General features: G+C 35.8%; 1 protein-coding gene across 1 annotated transcript; it reads left to right on the top strand.

Annotated features, from left to right (window-relative positions):
• Positions 1–4,626: 4,626 nt before the first annotated feature.
• LOC129276810 (28S rRNA (cytosine-C(5))-methyltransferase-like) lies at positions 4,627–15,283 on the top strand. The gene is made up of 7 exons (XM_064109501.1): positions 4,627–4,829; positions 8,233–8,355; positions 9,206–9,380; positions 10,627–10,774; positions 11,374–11,521; positions 12,701–12,816; positions 13,263–15,283. The coding sequence occupies exons 1-7, from the start codon at positions 4,722–4,724 to the stop codon at positions 14,290–14,292; spliced, it is 1,848 nt and encodes a 615-aa protein (XP_063965571.1). The 5' UTR covers positions 4,627–4,721; the 3' UTR covers positions 14,293–15,283.
• The last annotated feature ends 1,567 nt before the right edge of the window (positions 15,284–16,850 follow it).

Raw genomic sequence — 16,850 nt, 5'->3', positions numbered from 1 at the left:
TCCCAGCGGCATCCCAATCATGTGAAAAAGCTTAATATGCTCTTTTATTTGACACCAAATCGGCATGGTAGTATTTATATTTCTGAAGATATATTAAATTTTACGATGTTTGGCAAACGAACAAATTTCACTGAATTCCATGGTTGTATGTAAACTTTCGGCCTCAACTGATACCAAAACCATGAAATACGGATATCACCGAATCCTGGTCATGGCTGTTTTATTGAGTATTTTGAATGGCCAATTTTCTGAAAAAATATGGAATAATCAGAAAAATATTACAGATCAAAATTATTCGCAGAATAGTTATTTCAAAATGATTTAGGTCAAAAAAAAATTTGTCGACCATGTTTTAAAACAATCATTTTTATAATTTAGTTTGGAATTTTGGTGTATTTATTGCATCAAAAATAATGAGCCATATCAAAACTGTTCAATTATTTTTTTTTATTTTTTGATCTATAGATCTTTAAAATTTTCCAACACTGCACTGTTAAGCCCATTCGAGTCTCCCGCTAATTGTATTTTCGAGGCATGTCTGTCTGCAAAAGACAAGCAAAAGCTGTGACGTTATTAAAATCAGTCTAAAATAGTGGTTGTTGAATCAAAATCATTGATCTATTGGCATGAGCCTTGGACGAATAGTTTCATTGTAGGGGCCGCGGAAGCGGGGGGGGGGGGGCTTCAGTCCCCCACTTTTTTCCAAAACCGTGTACAAAAACGGAAAAATTACCATATGATTGTGATTTTTGCATGGTCAGCCCCCCACTTTTGGCTCAGCCCCCCCCCTCACTTTGAAAACCGTTCCGCGGCCCCTGCATTGTCTTATAATTTAATAGGCCTACAAATGAGGGATAAAGAAATTGAGGAATAAAAATAAAAATATATACATGATTAGCTCTGAAGCAGAATGCAACTAGATTTTTTTTATTTTTTTTTTAATATTGGAGCTCCCTTACTCAATCTGCCATTGGGGTAAACAGAGCAGCTGGGACATTTTGTCACATTTCTCCCCACCAGTCCCCAAAATAAACGTATTTTATCATTCATCATCAATATTGAGACATCATATGTCTAAATGAATTATATTTAGGGCCTAATAGTTCTATATAATTATGTAGTTAATATGTAACTTAAATGGCAATAAATGTACAAAAATAGGTAAAAAGTAATTTCGAATGAAACTTTCTTGAAGGATCGTGGTGTATAGCTCTTGACATGTATTTGATGGTTGCTAGGTAAGGCCTATTACAGGATATAAACTGATTAGTTCTCTACTTTTACAGATAAAGAAGAGGTGTCCCACTTCTCCCCGCTCTCCCCTACTAAGATTTCGATTTCGATTATTTGCACAAAACGAGTTTGCCCCTGGGTTTTGCACATCTTGCTCAGTAGGCCTTTATTAATGAGATAGATTTGATATCGCACCTCACTTTTATTTTGTATTTTACCATATAAAAGATAATGAAAGGTCATTCGTGCGATTTTACTCCGATGAGTGCATGTCGAAAAGCTTCAGTATGTCCGTTTTTAAGGCTATTTTACTATAATGAAATAGATCATGACAGGATTTTTGTTACGTACGATCGAGCAAATCAGTAACGGATGAGAAAATTTTTCAAAAAGAAATCGGAACATGTAAACCTCAATTCCTCCGGCAAAAATTTATCCACAAACTGCTGCACTCAACTCAGGTGAGGTGAATTATAAAGTTTCCCCACTTTTGTTAAGTAGAAACAATCAATAAAGTATTATTTTAAACATTATAAAAATAAGTTATTAAATTTTCATCAACAGACAAATCATTTCACATATATATACATATTTATGCATTCTATATAATATACAATGCATAAATATGTATATATATGTGAAATGATTTGTCTGTTGATGAAAATTTAATAACTTATTTTTATAATGTTAAAATAATACTTTATTGATTGTTTCTACTAAACAAAAGTGGGGAAACTGCTCGCATATCTGTGACGCACAAATGAAAAAATAAAGATCTTACACTGTATTACCTTTTTAATCCTTGATGGATTTTCCTCGTCACCTTCACCAACAATATCATTTTTGCTATATTAATATTTGCAATAAACTTTTAGCCATGCAGGGTGAACATCCTCCTTGTTTAAAAGCGCTGAAAGCTGCTGATGAAGCGGATCGAGCTTGGGCTAATTTAAATAACAGCTGAGCCGGAGCTGTGCTCTTCCGCGTGTCCTCTCCCAGAAGGAAAAACCAGTTCCACTGGACCAGTTAGACCAGTAAAATTTTAACTGGTAACTCTGGAAATTGGAACATCGGTTTACTGGTCTAACTGGTCATACTGGTCCAGTTAAAATTTAAACTGGTCTTGAATTTCTGGAATTTTATACTGGTCTGGTTACTGGTGGTTGTTACTGGTCTCCATACTGGTATCCAATTCAAGCTGGTCTTTACTGGTATTTTCTACTGGTCTGACTGGTCCTCGTACTGGTCTTACTGGATCAATTTATTACATACATTTGGTTTGTTATATACCATGGTCAGTGAAATGTGATGAAAAAGATGGTTAGTAAATTAATCTTTCTGCTGTTATTTTAAATGTGATGTATGAAATTACACATTTTCATTGTGAATTAGTTCACACACTTATATAGAAAGTTTTTAAACAACAATGAGTGCCATTGCAAGGATATTCTATTCTAAATAATGATTTTTCTTTTATAAATAGGAAATATGCAAATGAGGTAAACCACGTGATCAGAATTACTGGTATTACTGGTCTTGACCAGTTCAATTTCAAACAATGAATTACTTAAGACCAGTTGACTATATTAAAGGAATATATCTTGCTTTGATCTTAATAATAATTAAAGGAAATAATTATTTTAATGATAATGTTATTATACTTGATAATTATGATAATATTTATAATAATAATATAATATCAATAACAATGATAACAGTAATAAGAATGATAACAACAATGATCATAATGATAATAATTATAATAATATATAATAATAATGATAATTATAAGAAGAATGATGATAACAATGATAAATGATAACGATAATAACTTTCTCTGAATTGCAAGATTCATTTTCCATAATTCGTCAAATGATCTGACTTGAAATAAAGTAATCATTTATTGGACCAGTAACACCAGTTTGATGAAAAACAATTCAACTGGTACTACTTTGCTTCAACTGGAATGCAATTGTTTGAACTGGTCTCCAGTTGATTTTTACTGGTCAAAACATATACTGGAAACCATAATTGGACCAGTAACACTAGTTTGATGAAAAACAATTTAACTGGTATTACTACTTTGCTTCAACTGGAAAGAGATTGTTGGAACTGGTCTCCAGTTGATTTTTACCGATCCAGTTAAAAATCAACTGGCCCAGTAAAAATATACTGGAAACCAGTAAAAATGTACTAAAAACCAGTAAAAAATTTTACTGGTCTTACTGGGTTTTCCTTCTGGGCTGGAAACTTCGCTTATACCCTTTTTACACACGCTAAAATTTCCTTAACCCCATACTATAGGTGGGGCTAAATTGCCATTTAGCCCCACCTAATAGTACGGGGTTAAGCTACTAGCCCACTTTCTTTTTACACAGCATTTTTGCAAAGTGGGCTAACCCCACCTTTAGTACGGGATTATTTGGCCCTGCAAAAAAGCAGGGTTATCCCAGCAATTGCGGTGCTAAGAGCGATAGTACGGGGTTAAGATCGCTAGAGTAAAACGAAAGTGGGCTAAGCTTAACCCCGTACTAATAGGTAGGGCTAAATGGCAATTTATAGTACGGGGTTAAGGAAATTTTGGCGTGCGTAAAAGGGTACGAGTGAATGAGCTACCACTAGACCGGCCGGGGTTAGCGAGTTTCGTGTGTGAAAAGCAAGCATTCCTTATCCGGGGTTAGCAATAACAATTTGGCATGTGTAAAAAGGAAAAAAATAGTACGGGGTTAAGGATAGTACGGGGTTAGCGATAGTCCGGGACTAAGAAAATCCTGTGTAAAAAGGGTATTATAGGCCTATAAACCCGGGCCTATAAAATAAATCCAGCTATTTATTATCATGTAGATAGCACGTAGCACGGCGGAGGCGGCGTACTGGTCAAACAAATTGAGAGTGCCAGATTTGCTGCATTGGGCTAAATTTCAAAAACCTTTTTACCTACATGAAAAAATAAATAAAAATGTAAAAAAATAAAATAAAATGATAATAATCCTGTGTTTTTTATGACATAACAATCAGGATATGATTGAATTCATATTTCTATTCACCCTTTCTTCTATATTTTTAAAATTTAACCTTGGTTATGAATAATTTTGGGGTGGTGATTAATTATAGGCTATATGCCAAGCAGACTATTTTTCATTTTTTGGGAAATTTATTACATGATAGGCCTAGAATAGATAGAAAAACAAATGAATGAACTTGCATTGACTTGTAAAATTAATAGAAACAGTCCTTTAAATTTCACTTGTCAATTCAGTTAATCAACAAGCCGTGGAAACAGGCTCTGTCAACAGATTAAAATTTGGATGGGTGGCGGGGTCATCAAGACAACTTTAGATCATCCGGATCCCCTTCCTTATCATTTATCTATGGAGTGCCGCTGGTTGGAGACAATCCACACGTGTCGTGCATGCAAGAATAGATACTGGCTGGAGTAACAATTTGGCATTTCCAGAGCAGAACTGGGCCTAAATATTCACTAAATAATGAGTCTCGTCAAAGTAGATATCTATGATGAGGCATCTGCTGTTATCAGTAAAGCCAAGTCAAAGGAAAAGTCTATTAAATCACTGGTGTACGATAGTAATTCGAAGGTAATTACCTTTCGTTTTAATTTTATTTAAATTAATGCCAATGGTCCCACACGCGTAATTCGATGTGGGGGATGTTATTAATGCATGCAGCCGAGTGCGTTAGTGGAAATGCAGAGCACGCGAGGTTTCTTTAGATAGGAGTCGCACTGTGCACGAGCCGCTTGCGGCGAGTGCCCAGTGTGCTCCATCTGAAGAAACCGAGCTTTCTCTGCATTTACTTTTACGCACGACAGAGCAAATTTGTTTTATAAAATACCAACACAGAAACAATTTTTTAAAAAGTTACAGTACAGTTTTGTTGGACTTCTAGTTCTACCGCACTGGTTTGCTTGAGCGTGCAATGTCAATTTTCGTTGCACACCTTTTGCACTACCGTACTACCGTGCAGTGCACAAAAAAAGTTGGATGTCATGTGACGCGTATTGACCAATCGCGATGCTTGTACAGCTATTTTATAAAAATGGTAAATTCTCTGCAGCTGCTCGTTCGCCAGTATACTATTACTAACCTCGCAATACGTGTGAGTACTGAGTGCTTGTTCGCTGCATCTGCAGTCCTTCGGCGCTAGTGTGCTTTCGTAACCACTTCCTTTCCAGAAATACTTTATTTGTGTTGACTCTACACAGCACACACACAAACATAATGTCATGAATGTCGACCTTATCACCATCCACTGTCACTGCACTGCATGCGCATGTCAGTAGAGAGGCGCATGGCCAATATGGGAGACTCTCTCCAATAGGGGAGACAATCTCCCACATGTCATTGGAGACTTGCTTTGCAAAAGGACAAAAGAAACAACACCAACAAAAACATGATTTTTTCCACCCAAAATTTTGTCTCACTGAGGTCAGAACTGACAGAAGCCCATTTGTTTTGTGTGTGATTGACAACAAAAATCCTTATCAAAACAAAAGTAGACGGTGAATTTTTAAAGTAGACGGTGAAAAGGGGTAATTTTTCATGAGGAATCTGCTAATATCACATTTTTATTTGCCGCCAAGGTAATCCTTTTGCAGCAAATGTAAACAAAGGAAATTGATCTCCAAAACTGGAGACTGTCTCTGAAATTGGATACCCAAATCCTTTACAAAAGTCTCTGATATTGGAGATAATCTCCCACATTGGAGACAGTCTCCAATACTGGCCGTGCGCCTCTACTGATGCATGGGGACAAACTTGAGACACTAATCATGCTGATGCTAAGTCAAACTGACTAAGAATCCGAAATAACCATCGACGTTGTTTCTGGGGATTATTTCCAAGAATTGTTTTAATTCCACGTACCGTAAACTTATGATTCTGCAGTTATCTTTGTTTCAAGAGTTTTCTTATTTTTTGAAATTGTTTTATTTGCGTTGCGAGATTATCTATTTCTGAAGGATGACATTCGTTTGTAAAATATAGACGTCTACTGCTATTTCAATTACAAGTTTTTTTGTGAATGAGTGTTATATTTCTAAAATCTTTTATCTTTGATTGACAAGATTTATTTCTTAGTTGTCTTTTATTTCTCAATAATATCCATTTCTGGTTAAATACTTTAATTTCTGACTTTGATATGTACTATTCGTCCGAAGTAATGCATTTATATCTGAATGTTTCATTTTATTTTTTGAGATAATAGTTTTATTTCTGAGGAACTTAATTTATTTCTAAGAAACAACAATTTTTATCTGAGAGACTGCATTTATTTCTGAGGAAGACTACATGTATTTCAGGGCAGTGTTTCATCAACATTTTTGTCCGACAAGTTGTCAGATCTGACATCTTTCCTTGATGTTGATTGGCTAAGAAGCACTGTTACTATGGCAACTGTCGGATAAAATGGGACTTGTCGGATAAAACGTCCGACAAGTCCTTTCATGAAAAGCTCCCCTGAGATGCTATTTCTGAGAGTTTCTGTTTAGAGATTGGTAATTTTGGCCCTTTTGGCTGCCCATATTTACTCGATATCAATGACTTTGAGGAAATTACAAATTTTTTGTATAATGTGAAAGGAAGAAAAACACATTTAAAGCTGCTTCAAATAATGATGAATGTTCTCTGCATTTTCTAAAGACTGCTTTGTTAGTGTTTAAAGGGGAATCCAGCCTTGGCCATAAAATATTGTGTTGGGAAGGAGAAAAAGGAATTAAACAGAATGGTGAAAGTTTGAAAGAAATCGGACAAGTAATAAGAAAGTTATAGCTGCTTTAAAATTGAGATCAATAATACAATGTAGATTTCAAATTGGCAACTGGGTATTTATGACAAGGGGCAAGGACAACTTTTCCATAAGCCATGTACTTTATTATAAGGGATTTGTGGTTTTCTCCTAAGTACCCATTCCCTTGGGGCAGTAATCTAAATATAACCCAGGTAGTATATTGTTTTATGTCCTCATGAAAGAAAAATATAATTTGAAATAAAACTTTTGGGAAAAATGATATTTTAACCATAATATGTATTGGAGTACATGGAAGAGTTGTCCTTGCCTTACATCACTATGACATCACATATGCGGCCAATTTGAAGTCTCCATGGGTATAGTGATTACCAATATTTACAACTTTTAAAAATTCATAACTTTCTTGTTTGTCCAATATTGTTCAAACTTTCACCTATCAACTTGTCTGATTTTTCTTTTCCTTATAAAAACAAGTTTTTATTTGGGTTGGATTCCCCTTTAATGAAAAGAATTCAACCAGCAAAATGCATAAAAAAGGAGAAGAATGAAAATAAACCCTTCAAACAACAGAAGGAAACATGAAAAGAAAATGTTGAATTGGCTTTCAGTCCTATTAATATGTTTTGCTATTTTAAAAGAAAGAAACTTTTTGGTTGATTTCCATGAGACAAGGCATCTGACTTCTAAAAAAGCTATTTTTCCACTAGGTCAAGAGAAAATAGGAAAATTTGCATTTGTTGTTTTTACTATTTTGGTATACATGTATATGTATAATATTCATTTATGTTTGTGTCGTGATTTGGTCAAATAAATAATAATATTTCATCACTCATAGCTTGGAGGTTTTTCCTTACACATAGGCCCGTATTCTGAACTCGGGTTTAAATTAAACCCTGGTTTTTAGTTGTGGTTTAACTATGGAGAGCCAACTGGAGCACAAATCTCTAACAGTACACATTCAATTTATTAACTCACATGACATCCATATTGCTCTTAACTGTCTGGGAATGATAACTGAAGTATTTTTCTTCATTATGAAAGCAAAAGGATACAAAATAGTAAACATAAGAAATATACAATTTAAACAGAATTTCTGAATTTTTGGCTCCCCATAATTTTAGTACTGAGTTAGACCACTGTCTAAGTTAAACCTGACTTCAGAATACGGGCCTTAATGTTTATTCTTTTTCATCATCAAATGCTCAATATGTTGTTCAATTGTTCTTTCTTTAGAATATCCGGCAGTTGTATGCCCTGGTGTGCGAGTCTCTGAAGTATGCAACTATCATTGATCAAATCATAGAGAATGTGGCATTTCTACAGAAGGTTCCATGGATGGATCGAAACTTAGCACTTGTAAGTTCTGTTGAATCGGGTTGACCGTTGCGTGCCTCTACTCTTATACTACAGTCAAATATGTTGGGACCAATGAAATGGCCATTACTCTGATAAAGTTCAATGTGGCGTTGCAGGATGACAATGAATATAATTCATCCAAGACAATGGGCATGGATGTCCTTTTGTTTTGACTTGCCTCAATGTCAATTTCATTGGCCTTTGAAATTGATGTGAACAGAAATGTGGCCTCGCCCTTCAACTAGCAAATTTGATATATATCATCTTCATAATTTGCACATTAAAAATGGCACATTCACATACAGTTAAATATAAAGAAAAATGAAAAAAAATACACAACATATGGTATGAGTGCAAATAAGTGGTGGTCCCACCGTCTGATAAAAGCTGTGAGGCATTAAAGGAAACCAAAACCCAAAGAGAGAATCATCCTAGAAATAATAAGCAAAATGAGAGGATCAATAAAAAAAAATACTCCCACCAAAACCGGCTACAAAACAAGAGAGCTACTGAAGCCTGAAGAGCCCTGCTGCAACTTCTATGGGGATCCCCGAAGTGACAAACACCCTGAAATGGCCGATCCCGCGGACAGCCCGCATCCGCTCTGCCCAGAAATTCACTGGCCCTCCCCTCTTACTATCATTAAGGCCTGCAATATAAACATATTTTGATATTGATACTTTTCTTTTAAACTTAAAGGCATTCTACCTTTCAATTTATTCTGAAAAAAAAAACCCGAACATGGTTTGTAAACTAGAGAAAAAAGAAGATATTGTTATTGAAAAAAAAATGCCCACATTTCTTCTTTTAACCATGAGTCTCTCCCATCTCCCCCAAATTAAAATATCAGGTACTCTTGTATGATTTCCTGTTCGGGAAGAAGCTTGCTGGTGCTTGTTCAGGCAAGTATAGGAAAGCTGTGGTGAAACAGAAGAAAGAACTCAAGGCCGAATTACAGAAGTTGAAAGAGGAGAAAGGTGCAACCCGCTCATCTGATCTCTTGCCTAGTCAAGTTAAAGATGAAGGTAATTATCCCATGTATGGAAATCTAATCATGGTCCTTTACAAGGGAGGGGTAGGTGTCTTGTCAGTTCCACTTGATTTGACTTGAATTAAAATTATTAGTAGATGCGTTAGTAAACGACTGATACTTGCAGCATCAAATTTTGTTGACCTCATGAATTCTTAAATTTTCCCATGTCCTCGTGGATGACTTTTAGTCCTATATTTAGCTCATTCTTGCACAACCCCAATTCTTGTAAAAGAGTCTTGTTCTGGGGAGCGTTTGATTAACATTTTCGTCCGACAAGTTGTCAGATCTGGCATCTTTTTCTTGAGTTTGATTGGCTGAGATGCACTGTGTCGGATAAAACAGGACTTGTCGGATCAAACGTCCGACAAGTCCTTCAGACCTGCCAACCAGTACGTTTTTTGGCGTATTTAGTACGTTTTTACAATCAAAATATGGCATTACGTGGTTAGAAATTAAAGGCAAAAACAAAATTTAGGGGAAATTTCATATGCTTATTTGCATAATTAATTAATTAAAAATATAAAAAATGAATTTTTTAAAGATTTACCATACAGTCTTGTAGTTTACATCCGGCTCTACGCGTGTGCAAATTTTTCGCGGCGATCGCGCGATCAGTGGCCTAGATCTTGGGGGGGGGGGGTAAATTTGACCCCCCCCCCAGTATATACTGGTCTGAAATAGCCCAGTTAAGATAGGGTTAAAGGTCAAGTCCACCTCAGAAAAATGTTCATTTAAATAAATAGAGAAAAATCAAACTAGCATAAATTTTTTACAGATTTGGCAATTAGGACCAACTTGACTGAACCATATAGTATTAAACAATGCTAATTCCACATGTTCAGGGAGGAATAAATCGTTGTTTCACATGACAATGAGGAGAAAATGAGAATATTTCATTTAATAAAATACAAAAGAAATAGTGAGTGGATGATGTCATCAGTCTCCTCATTTGCATACTGACCAGGATGTGCATATAACTGCATATAACTGTGAAATTAAACGAAACTTTAAAATGTAATAACTTTCTTATTTTGTATCCGATTTTGATGAAATTTTCAGTGTTATGCTTGTTGGATTTTTCTCTTTTTATTCAAATTAACTTTTTCTTGTGGTGGACTTGTCATTTAACTTCTATACCACTAGATTGCTGCTAAACATGTATAGGGACTAAGGTATGCAAAATGCTTAGACTGTCTTTTGAATTATTGGTTTTTATCACTTTTTATCTCTGTTCTCAGTTTCGATCCCAAGATATGTACGTGTGAATCTTTTGAAGACAAGCATGGATGATGTCATTGCAGCTTTCATCAAGGCAGGTTATACCTGTGTAATGACGAGAGAAGAAGTGAAAGAAGAAAGACGAAATGCTACTCCTCAGTATATCAGGTAACATTAATATATATATATATATATATATATATATATATATAAATATTGTATCCATTTATTTTAAAATTTATATTAAAATCATTACATGTTGCTCTTCCTTCAAAGTACAAATAACCCCTTGGATTGAATCTAAGGGAATTTCGCAGTCATCTTGTTAAAATCAACTGCCAGACCACTCGAGAAGTCCCGCGAGTTATGTAAACCAGACTTTGGTTATAATCTACATTTAACTTCTGGTCATTAATACATGTTTGAAATCCTATCGCCAAAGGCAATCATCCTACAACATTCCAGTAGAGCAGCAGATTATCACTTGCATCGATGATATTCTTTATGAATGGTTCCGGGACATTTGCTCCAGTGGCAATTGCTTGGATGAAAAATATGCATGTTAAAGCCAAACATAAAACCTAACCTCCAAAGCTAAAAAAACTCTTTATCCTAGTCTTGTCATTATTCTGAACCAAAACCCTCTATTACAACCCTAACTCCAATCCTATGCCCTCTGAAGTGTTAAGACGGGCAAATGTGGCAGGAATGTATGTCATATCACCTTTAACATAATCCCCTTTTACCTATCCCCTTTCTGCCTACAGTAACCTATGTGTAGATGTGAGTCAGAGCCTTGGAGAGTATGAGTTTGCTGTTGATTTTCATATTGATGATGTATTAGTGTTTGCTTCAAGGACTGACTTTCACAATCATCCTCTTTATCTTGATGGAAGCATCATCCTCATGGACAAGGTGAATTTTCTATTCTTTTTTACTTAATCATAAAAAAAAAATTGGTGTTCTTTTCCCCCATTTTTGCCTGGGGGGGGGGGTATATATTTTTTCTCCATTGTTTTTATTATTTTCGTTAACATCATCTTTATTACCAACACCATCATCACCATCATCATCGTCATCATTATCATCATCATCATCATCATCATCACCATCATCATCATCATCATCATCATCATCATAATCATCATCGTTATCAACATCATCATCATCATAATCATCATTACCATCATGATAATCACCATCATCATCATCATCACCATCATCATCATCATAATCATAATCATCATCATTGCCATCACTGTCTCATCATTGTCATCATCATCATCATCATCGTCATCATTATCATCTTCATCAGTATCATCATCTTCATCATCATCACCATCACCATCTATATCATCAATCATCATCACCAGCACTGTCATCGTATCTTCGTCATCATAATCATAATCATTATCATCATCATCATTATCATCATCATAATCATTATCATCATCATCATTATCATCATCATCATCACCATTAATCAGCATAGGATAATCATCAACACCACCATCATCATCATTATTTCCTTATATCCGTAGCAGAGTTTTTTTAATGGGTATATTAACCCTAAATAGACTGGGCTATTTCAACGCCTAAGAAGACTGAGCTGGGTGGGGGCTGATTCAGCCGTCGATCGTGCGATCACGACGGAAATTAGCACACGCGTTACCAATGGCATAATCTACAAAACTGTAAGTTCAAATTCTGCGGAAAGTCTCATTGCTAATTTATGCATAAAATCAAAATTTTTGAGCAATTTTGGGTCTTACTCTGCATGCACTAACAAAATAATGTGTAATTTCGGAACCGCGTACCTGGGGGTCGCAATTTTTGTCTTAAAAGTTGCGCGAGACTTGAGAGTAAAAAGTCAGCGAGCAACGTGGGTCAAAACAATTTGCACGGTGGATTTATCACAAAAAATGTTGAGGGGGGGCTGATTGGGCTGAATCAGTCCCCCAGTCTTTTTTGGGTTAATGCACCATAGTTTTGGCCATTAACCAGGAAAAGATGTACAATTATTTGCCTTAATAGATCTCTTGAATACAAATAAACTGACTGAATTATTATGTGTATTCTGTTTTGGTTTGCTAGGCAAGCTGTTTTCCAGCGTACATACTATCTGCAACACCTGGCTCAACTGTTATAGATGCTTGTGCAGCTCCTGGTAACAAGACTAGTCATTTGGCCAGCTTACTTGGGAATGAAGGGTAAGTAATTCAGAATATTTCTTATTTTTGTATATGTGAACTGCCACATATAACCACTGACAAATCGCCAAAATTGATTCCTCTTTTTTTACTATTAAAAAAAAAAATCTTGTTAAGCTTTATTGGTCAGAAAACAATGACAATTCACAAAACATGCATAACATAATAGTGAAGAAAAATTTCTCACGATTTACAATGACTTACATTCGTAGATTGGCAGTATCAACAAGAAGATTAATATGAATTCATCACCTGTCAGCCTATAGTCAGCTTGGCGATTTAAATTGAATGTCAGGTGATTGTTTAGTGACTGAAAGGGCAGCAGGAGAAATTGTATGTGAACGTGACCCCTCCTTCCACAGCCCTATGAACAGCACCTATTGGATTGGAAACACATTCTTTATTTTGACATTAATTCTTCTTTTTATGATCTTCTAATAATTCAGGAAAATCTACTCGTACGACTTGGATGCTAAACGAATCGGGGTAATGGACAAACTGCTGGAGAGAGCGGGAGTGTCTATAGCTGAGACTAGGCATCAGGATTTCTTGTTGACTGATCCCTGTAGTGAAGAGAACATGGAAGTAGAATACATCATAGTCGATCCCTCATGTAGCGGGTCCGGTATGGCCACCAGGAAAGACTATTTGGTAGATGAAGACATGAGGGAGGACAAGGCAAGACTGATATCTCTTCAGCAGCTACAGTGTCGCATCCTCAGTCATGCCCTCTCCTTTCCAAGTGTGAAGAGAGTGGTGTACTCCACCTGCTCGCTGTTCAGGGAAGAGAATGAGGAAGTGGTGAAGGCTGTCTTGAAGCAGAGTGAAGGGTTCAGACTGGTACCTGCGATGGAAGATATGTGGGATCATCGAGGATTGTCTGTTGGCGAGGAGGTAGAGGATGCTGGCATTGAACAATGCTGTATACGAGCATCACCACGTACGGACTTGACCAATGGATTCTTTGTAGCGCTTTTTGAACGGACAGGTAAGAGAGCGATTGCCACTCCAAAGAAACAAACCTCAGGGGAAGCCAGGAATGGACTTGATGGAAAATTGTCCAAAAAGAAAAAGAAGACTGTTATACGTTCTGAGGAAAGAGGTGAAACCAAAGAGGATGTGATGGAGACGGAGACACTGTTAGATGACCAGAATGTGAGAAAGAAGAAGAAAAAGAAGATAAGAGCAGATGAAATGACTGATCTTAAAAGTGTTTCTAATGATAAAGGTGATAATGCTGAACTTAATGTAAAGAAACATAAGAAGGTTAAAACTAAAGCTGAGGAAGAAGATAAGCTAATTGTGGACAACTGTGAGGAGAAGAAAAAGAAAAGGAAAGGCAGTGAAAGTAAGTCAAGTTCACTTCAGTTGGAAACTAATCAAGAAGATGAAGATTCTCAGCCTTCAGCAAAGAAGAAGAAGAAGAAGGAGAAGAAGAAGAAGAATAATAAGGAAATTGGTGAGGAAGTGGCATAATGAAGTTATAGGTATGTGTCTACTATTCTTGTTTGATTAATATTCCATTTTCTTAATACTCTTTGATATGCCATATAAATGATTATCTTGTTTCGGTATCAGTAATGTTGGTAAGAAGAAAATTTCCTAAAAAGGGGGGGGGGGGGGTCACATGTTATATTTCACCATGCCCTCAGCAATCTTATATGTTTTACAATGATGTTTATAGGAAACATTAATTCAGTTTTGTTTTGCTGTACGGTATCTGCTTCCAAAGAACAGACATTCCAAGTTTTATTTGCAAACGTAATTGGGACAACAAAGCAGAAATGTACTATTGATCAAAAGGGAGGCGGGATGGGGAGATAATAATCTGGAATGTATTTCATCAATGGACTTGCTGGACATTTTATCCCGCAAGTCCTATTTTGTCTGCCAGTAACTATAGTAACAATGTTTCTCAGCCAATCAAAATCAAGTATTAAAATATGACAAATGTTATTGAAACACTCTTCCAATCTGTTGGTGCCGTGGCTGATTTGCGGTAGGTGCCCAACCATGCACATGTAAGTCCAGGGGAGCATTTCATGAACATTTTTGTCCGACAAAATGTCAAATCTTAATCTTTCCTTGATTTCGATCAGCTGAGAGGCATTGTTCCTATGGTAACTGTCTGATAACACAGTATTTGTCGGATAAAACATCTGACAAGTCCTTTCATGAAATGCTCCCCAAGATTCCCAGCACTGAGCACAGCACTTTATGTCATTGATTAAAGGCATTTAATGTCTACATGGGTAATTTTTATCACATAAATTAAAATGCTATAGGCATGATTAATTCCAATGTGTTCACTTCTTTAAAAAAGTCTTGAAATAGAGCAGTAAGTCTTAGGAAGGCCAATTGATCTTGTGCCCACTGTCATATTTCTTTTATCAAACTAAAAGGTATTTTGAAAGATTGTAACAAAATGAGTATTGTAAAAAGTAATAAATTTGATTCTAAATTGAAATTCACGATTATATTCCTACACCAAAAAAGAGAGGGAGTGGATAACAGGAAAGAGAGAGTGAAACATTTTAGATAAATGAAGGGAAAATTATGACGAGTGTGGCTGGATTATGAGGAGTTTGAGACAGGTAGAGAAGCGTGTGCACATAATGAAAGAGATTGAGAAAGACAGAGCGAGAGAAAGAGGGAGAGAGAGATAGAGAAAGACCAACAAAAGGAAAGGGGGGGGGGATATTTAATATTTCAATATCACAAAGTCAACTCTGCTACCATTTTTTTCTCAATATTATTGAATTGCATAAAGGCAGACAATCTTCGATTTATATTTTGGGAGAAATAATTGAAAAACAAGGGGAAAAAGAAGAAAATTTGAAAATTATATGTGTTTGTACTCATCACACTTCAAAATTTGTCAAGACCACCTGTTTTTAGACATTTTCAAAAACACAGTCCCATGTTGGCAAATTTCTTGCAAAAATTAATATAGGAGCCCTATAAAATTAAGGAGCCCTATTATTAAAGTATACTCCCCCACTTATGTTGTATGAGAGGTCGAGAAATACTGGGTGAATGCTGTTTGATGTATGTTTTGTGCTGCATGATTTTTTATTGAATGCACGCCGTATATGAGGAAAGATTTTGTTTGTGTGCAATTATAAGAAAGTCAGGCAGCTATACAAATGTTCTTTTCAAATAAAAGCAATAATCTAAAAAATAAAAGCAAATGGAACTTGTATAGCAATAACGGCAGCGGATACGACATAAGATTAAGTACTTAACCCTATCTAAACTGGGCTATTTCAGACCAACACATACGGGGGGGGGGGGGGGGGGGGTGGCTCAAATTGACTCCCCTCAGATCTCGGCCGTTGATTGCGTGATCGTCGCGAAAATTGCTTTGAGAGTAGAGCCGGATGTAAACTGTACAAGACTAGTAGAATAAAAAAAAAAATGCTTATATTTTTTAATTAATTATGCAAATAAGCGTATAAAAATTGCCCTAATTTTGTTTTTTGTGTATGTTTTTGCTTTTAACTCAATTTATATAACTATTCGGATGCTAATATTTAGTGAGCATATAGATTTTTACATTTCTAACAAAAATCAACCAAAAAAATGCCGAAAAATAATTTCCTGTGTAGGCCTATCTTATTGCTTTTTTCGATGAACTTTGTCGGGGACCCTTTTGCGATCATAAATAACATAAAATAAATCCATCTAAACCAACAAAAGTAAAAAATAATCATGCATCTATGATTTTCGGTTGAAAAACACACTTTGCATTGACTTTGTACACGAAATCACGTTTTTGAGCAATTTTTGGTCAGACATGCACTAAAAAAATATCGCGTAATTTCGGAACCGCGTACCCGGGCGTTGCGAATTTGGTCTCAAAACGGATACACAAGACTTCAACATAAAAATTCAACGAGCGGCATGGCCAACAAATAGACCAGTTCGTAGTTACTCATGGACAATTTTCGGTCAAATGACCTTTCATTTCTTTCATTATGATAGGCAGATTTCAAAGCAAAATATTACGTAAGCTTGCCTTACATAGCAGGATG

The sequence above is a fragment of the Lytechinus pictus genome, chromosome 14 (genome assembly GCF_037042905.1).
Source record: "Lytechinus pictus isolate F3 Inbred chromosome 14, Lp3.0, whole genome shotgun sequence".
In the NCBI taxonomy this organism is placed as follows: domain Eukaryota; kingdom Metazoa; phylum Echinodermata; class Echinoidea; order Temnopleuroida; family Toxopneustidae; genus Lytechinus; species Lytechinus pictus.
This window is presented reverse-complemented; position numbering and strand designations above follow the sequence as displayed.

What these genes read in the sequence shown, in the direction of transcription:
- LOC129276810 (XM_064109501.1), top strand. Translation starts at nt 4,722, where the DNA reads ATGAGTCTCGTCAAAGTAGATATCTATGATGAGGCATCTGCTGTTATC. An exon ending in TGGATCGAAACTTAGCACTT is followed by an intron (nt 8,356 to 9,205) that starts GTAAGTTCTGTT and finishes TTAAAATATCAG; the next exon opens with GTACTCTTGTATGATTTCCT. An exon ending in GCTACTCCTCAGTATATCAG is followed by an intron (nt 10,775 to 11,373) that starts GTAACATTAATA and finishes TTCTGCCTACAG; the next exon opens with TAACCTATGTGTAGATGTGA.